At 46.6% G+C, this 6,410-nt stretch overlaps 1 protein-coding gene across 2 annotated transcripts in view; it reads left to right on the forward strand.

Annotated features, from left to right (window-relative positions):
* Vsig10 (V-set and immunoglobulin domain containing 10) overlaps positions 1–6,410 on the forward strand; it is a 32,324-nt gene extending 25,914 nt beyond the window's left edge. Inside the window, exons 7-9 of one of the 2 annotated variants that reach the window (XM_047562041.1) lie at positions 168–180; positions 2,260–2,471; positions 3,746–6,410. In XM_047562041.1, the coding sequence (XP_047417997.1) occupies positions 168–180; positions 2,260–2,471; positions 3,746–3,801 (281 nt within the window). In that variant the 3' untranslated portion in view covers positions 3,802–6,410. Of the gene's footprint in view, positions 1–164; positions 181–2,259; positions 2,472–3,745 lie in introns of both variants that reach the window. The other variant, XM_047562039.1, reaches the window with a different exon arrangement.

Here is a 6,410-nt window from a genome sequence, read left to right on the forward strand (position 1 = left end):
CGGTGCTGGGGATCGAACCCGGGGCCTTGTGCTTGGGAGGCAAGCTCTCTACCAACTGAGCTACATCCCCGGTTTACCTTTTCTAAATGTCAGTTTGTTTAAAGAATTCTGTGAGGCTGAACTGGTGTTACTGGATATTAACGTTTTCCCCTTTCTCCCTCCAGTAGGAAGCACTTTCAGGTGAGTATTCCCTAGACTCAAGTTGAAACCCCATCTCCATAATCTGCCCTGTGGAGGAGCCACCGCGTGCCCGACGCTGACTCGGCTTCATGAGGCACTACCACAGACCCTTTGGTCACCTCTTCAGGGTGGTGGTGGCTTTTCCACTTTCCTGAGGAGACAGAGGCTCAGCGAAGTAATTTCTGAAAACCCTCCAGGAAGCAGACGGCAGGGGTCTGCCTTCTGCCTTCTGCCCCAGGTCTGATCATTTCCAGAGTCTGTTCCTTTATAATGCCAGGTCTCACGGCTGGGCACCCGGCAGGCCTGTCCTTGAAATGTGAAGATGGTGTGTGCATCTTGAGTCCTATCATTCATGCGTTTGTTTTATTTAATTTTCTGAAAAGAAACACAGGGAAGCGTAAGATAGTCTTACGGAATTTTTTTAAAAAAAATTTTATTATTTTTTATTTTTACAACCGCATTTTGATTCATTGTACACAAATGGGGTACATCTTTTCATTTCTAGGGTGGCGCACCATGTAGATTCACACCATTCGCGGGATCATACATGCACACAGGGTCATGATGTCTGTCTCAGTCCAACATCTTTCATAGCCCTGGCCCCTCACCCCTCTCATTTCCCTCTATATAATCCAGAGTTCCTCCATTCTTACAGAATGTTTAGGGAGTCTAGTTGGAGCATGCCCAGAAGCCTCTACCCGAGAGGAAACCCCGGCAGGGCAAACACTTCCAGATGGAACATGTGTGTTTCATTTCCAGAGGTCTTGGGTGAGAGCAGAGAACTTGACTCTTCTCTGTGATGTACGGACAAGTTCGTCCCTCTTTGATGATGGATATTATTGTTCTGGAACCATCTTTTTGGGCAACCGTTCCTTTTGAAGGCCATTGTCCCAGTGTCTCTCTCATTCCCAGGCTTATTCTTCACAAGAGATAGCCCTGTGGCACTGTGGGAAAGACTCTGGAATCCGTGGACCTGGGTTCAAATCGCAGCTGTGCCCTTTGCTATTCCTGAGTCCAGGGAAAATTCTTAGCTTCTCTGAGCCTTCTCCCCTCATCTGTTTCCCAGAGGGGTTTGGGTAGCATGAACCAAGAATGTGATGCTTCTAGGACTGTGACTGGCCATGGAACTTTCTCTTCCTTCCTTAGGAAATGGACAGTCGGGTCAGGTAGGCAAAGCTGGTGATGAGCACAGACAGGGAAATGCAAAGCCACCGGGCATGGACTCCAAACGCATGTGTAGTTCAAGGCTTTGTCCGGGAGCCAGATTGAGGAGGACTTGGCCTGGGCCTTGAGTCACGAGGAGTAGGATATCTCACTCAGTGGAAACGAAATAAGGGCATTCAGGGAAGAGGGCAGCATTTATATACCTGCTGCGTGGTGAACTGAAGTGGTCGTGGCTTGGGAGGATGTTGTAGTTGGCTTTTGCATTGCCATGACCAAAATACCCATCAAGGACAACTTAGTGGAGGGAAAGTTCATTTGGAGCTCATGGTTTCCAAGGTGTCTGTCAACAGATGGCTTATTCCTTTGCTCTGGGCCCCAGATGAGGCGCCACATCATGGGAGAAGGGCCCTGCAGAGGACAGGTGCTCAGCTCATAGCAGGGTCAGAAAGTGGAGGCAGGGGGTCACAGAGAAGATGCATCCTTCCTGGGCATGCTCCCGGTGACCCACCTCCAACCATGCTCCACCTGCCTACAGCTGCCACCCAGTCATTCAAACTAGGATGGACCGATTAGGGTACATGTCTCACAACTCCATCATTTTACCTCCTAATAAGTATTCCTGCATTAACAGGCGCTTTGGGGGGGAACGCTTCATATCCAAACTGTAACAGACAACATGGTCACCTGCTCAGGAGGCAGGGACAGAATAGTACAGATGTGATCATCTCTAGTCATCTGTGCCTGCATCTCTGTGAGGTCACGCCCCCACAACCACACCATCATCTCATGACTCGATCGCACTGGATGATGAGGAAGTTTCCCCACAGTACTAGAGCTTGTGGAGTGTCTTGTGATGCTGGGTCACCAAGAAAAGTAAGATGCCTTCTTGATTGTTTTTCCTGCTTTGGAAATTAGGGGCCAAGACAGGGGCGATGTCATGGTATTGGTGGATTCAGAGGAGGAAGAAGAGGAAGAGGAGGATGCTGCAGCAGAGGAAGAGGAAGAGGAGCCAAATGAGAGAGAGGAGTTGCCGAAAGAAAGACTCAAGCATGGCCACATTCACAGGGTGACCGCACTGGTGAATGGGAACTTGGAGCAGATGGGAAACGGACTCCGGGACCTGCAAGGTGAGCCCTTTCCTGCTCCAACACTTGGATCTGTGCGGGGAGCACATGTACGAGACTTCTGAGGAGCAAGCTTGGTTTCTTAAAAGCTGGGGAATATAAAATTTAGTGTAAAACCTGAGAATCTAGTGCAGGCTGAGCATTTCCTAATCCCAAAATCCAAAATGCAAAACTGGGCTGGGGTGGTTGGTGGCTCAGAGATAGAGCGCTTGCCTCGCGTGCATGAGGCACTGGGTTCGATTCTCAGCACCACATATAAGTAAAAAAAGGTCCATTGACAATTAAAAAATATTTAAAAAAAACCCCCCAAAACAAAGTGCAAAACTTTCTGAGTGCTGTAATGATACCATAGGGTTTTTTGTTTGTTTGTTTGTTTTGCGGTGCTGGGGATTGAACCCAGGGCCTTGTGCTTGCAAGGCAAGCACCCTACCGACTGAGCTATCTCCCCAACCCGATACCACAGGTTTAATGGTTCAATATATACAAATTCAGTTTGGTGTACAAAATTATTACAAATATAAGATTGTCTCAGACTGTGTATAAAAAGAACATATGAAACATAACTAGATTTTTGTAGTGTTGATGTGGGTCCCATCCTCAAGATATATGCAAATATTCCAAAATCTGAAATCGGAAACACTCATGATCCCTAGCATTTTGGGTGAAAGATACTGGGTATGTATTAACTACCACGGAAATCAAGGTGACGAACATTTATCAAGGCCTGTTCTGGGGAAAGGCACAACATTGGCATTGTTGGGTAGGAAAGAAGGACCCATAATGTCTCTGTGCAGGGAGCTTTATAAGACCAGCGGGGGGTAAACAGATGAAAACGTATGGGGAAAATTGAAACGGAAGCAAGATTTAACCAGTGCTTTGGGGTGGCAGTATAGGAGCTATCACGGGAAGGCTCGGATTAATTGCCTGGTTCGGTGGCTGATACGCTTAATTGACAGGACCTTGGGGGAGGAAGAGAGATCGAGAGCCGTGTCCATCAGGAGAAGCGTGTAGAGGAGGTGGAGGTGGGATGAACATTTAAGGACAGTGAGCAAGCAGCAAGGAGGAAGGACATTTAGGGGAGGCAGGAGCCAGGACCAACATCAAGCACATCTAGGGGATTCTGAATTCAGAGAACAGGAGAATGCACAGCCGGCACCCACCTTCCCCGTGAACCCCCATTCTGTGGCTCATCGGGAAAGGAGGAGAAATCACCACTGTCATGGAAACAGTCACACTCTGGAGGTGACTCAGTCAGGTCTGTTTTTCCCCCTGAACAGATGACATCAGTGAACAAGAAAGTGACATCATGCAGGAAGACGACAGGCCAGTCTGAAGACGAGGACCGGCCATTGTTTTCTGGAAAGCGTGGAAAGCTCTGAGCTCTTCTTTCAGCTTCGACGTGACTTGCGCCCGCCTGGGAGTTTGCCTTAGCAACATCCGGGGTCTCCCAGCAGCAAAGAAAAGCAGACGCATAGCTTTCCTTCCCTTTTTTTTAAAAATTGGTTTAACTTGCCATGAATTTCCTCAATGATGTAAAAAGCGGTAGGAAGGAGCACTGTGGGGAGGGGGCAGCTGCAGTTGGCATCTGAGGTGCCACTTTTGCTGTGACTTACAGCTCTCTCCTGCCTGACAGACAGGGATTTGGAAGGAGCACAGATGGGGGAAGCACTTGGTCTTGGTGCCCTTGACCATTCCCCCAGCACAAAAGGGAATACTTTGGGGTGACAGGGCAACTTCCTTTATTGCTGCCCAGGTGAGGACCCAGGCAAATGGCAGATCCCGGGGAAAGGTGACATGTCTGCTACCGAAGCAAGTCAGAGGGAGGCATTGGGGTCTGATGTACCTGGGCTTCAGCCTGGGCCCTGATCCTCCCGTGCTCCATGGGCTTGGGCATGTCTCTTTACCTCTCACTGAGCCTCAGTTTTCCTCATCTGTGAAATGGGTGAAATCATTCCTACAGGAGCCAAGCTTGTGAGAAAAGAGGCCACTTGGGGTGTAAAAGTGCCTAGGAGGTGCTCAGTAGATATTAGTTACCTTCTTTGCCTTCCCTAGTGGAAGAAAAAACTGCTCACTGTAAACAGGGAGCTACTGCAGACACTTTAGTTCTTTGTAGAATGGTTTCCAAGAGGCCATTGTCAGAGCTAGGGGGATCCTTTCCCCCCCGGAGGTATAATTCTTTTCAAAAGAGGTAGAAACTAATAAGAGGAAGTGCCTTTCATTAGAAACTCACATTTTACAGAGCTTCACATTGTCATAAAAGCCTCCTAGGTGATGGACCTAGGATTAGCTTTCAGCTTTCCTCTTCCTCCTCTTGCTTTGAATGGAGGCAAGAGGCACATTTCCCGAGTATCTGTCGATAAGAACTCCTTGAACAAACCAGTCCACCCAGCCTCAGTTGCTCTCTCCCGCTCTGGAATGGGAAAGCGTGCTTCGTCTTAGTTCTTAAGAATATTATGAGGATACACTGATCAGTTACACCAAGTTTCAAATGAAAATGACATGTGATGAGTTTTGGTTGCTAAGGCTTCCAGTAGATCCCCCACCCGCTTTATCCAAATCCCTTGAAGTCGGGGGCCATATAAAGGTGCAATGGATGTGTGCTAACCATGAACTTGAATTTGCACTTGAATTTTCACTCTTTAATGTTGCATATTCTGCTCTAATGGGCAAGATCTAGTGCGCTTAAAAGCGAACTTCCCTTCTTCAGTACCAGGGACTGGGATTCCCAAAATGAGGAGCTGGTTTTCCGAAGTAACCTGCAGGTGTGTTTTTTTGGAGGAAGAGACTAAACTGAGCAAATGACTAGAAGTGTGCCCTGTTCCCAACTCAGGACACCTGAGAGTTTGGAGCTGGCTACAATTCGTACCATCAGAACTAGCTGTGCATTGTATTTCTACTTGGTTCGGTCCTTGACTGCATAGCAGCTCTTGGGCTGGATCACTCTGTAAACTCTTGGTGTCATTTCAGAATGAGATGCTTAGGTTGCTTCTAAAGTCACTGGAGACTTGACTAGTCAGTCTCTCCTTTAGTCTTCCATGACTAAATTTAAGAGCCCGCTGTACAGAGGCATCTCAAAAAAGACCAAACTAGGGGGCAAAACCACTAGCTAGGAATGCAGATGATGTTTTGCAATATCCCTGGGATGTTTTCCACAACTTCCTTTTGCCCATACACATAATGATAGGAAATGGTTGAGGGTTTTTCCACTAGCAAATGGGAGCTTCAAGGGCTTGGTGCCAAGTGCTGTAAAGCCCTGTGTTCACTTGTACCTCCGAGTCAGTTAAAAAGCCCAAGCACTGAAGTGCTTCACGTTTTAAGGATTTAGGAAGAATTGGCGCTCTTTCTCCCTTTTAAAGTGATCCATACCCAAATCCGTGAGCAAGTTGATGGTAGGTTACAGCCTTTGTGTGGCAAAGTCCAAGTTGGACTTTAAAAAAATGTTATCTGCATGTATTGTTAATTCAGAGACCATGAGATAATATTTATCAGAAGCAGGAAGATAAATACTTCAGGGCAGTTACAATTAGACTGCTTTTCCTCAAAACCTATTGGACACTGGGGAGGGGGCTCTGAAGTCCTGTGGCTTTGATATTAGCTCCATTTCTTACAAGCACATACAGGACCTATAACTGCAGCAGGGAAATACATGATGGAAAACTTCTATAACCTGTGCACTGAAACCTGGAAAATCATCGTTGCTGGGCAGAATTTATTATGATGCAGTAAGTGCCAATGTACATGCTCATCATGGGACTGGCTAGAAACTGCTGCAAAAAAAAAAAAAAAAAAAAATCCTCTGCATTATTTACATTTTAATATTTGATGGGTAAAGTTGGGAGAAATTAGTTATGAGGTTATGGATTTTTTTTAAGATTATGGAATAAAGTTATTTTTAAATAAATGTTTCAGTGATCTTGATTTAGAGCTGACTAGTAAGTGTAA

This window comes from Sciurus carolinensis, chromosome 8, assembly GCF_902686445.1.
Source record: "Sciurus carolinensis chromosome 8, mSciCar1.2, whole genome shotgun sequence".
In the NCBI taxonomy this organism is placed as follows: Eukaryota; Metazoa; Chordata; class Mammalia; order Rodentia; family Sciuridae; genus Sciurus; species Sciurus carolinensis.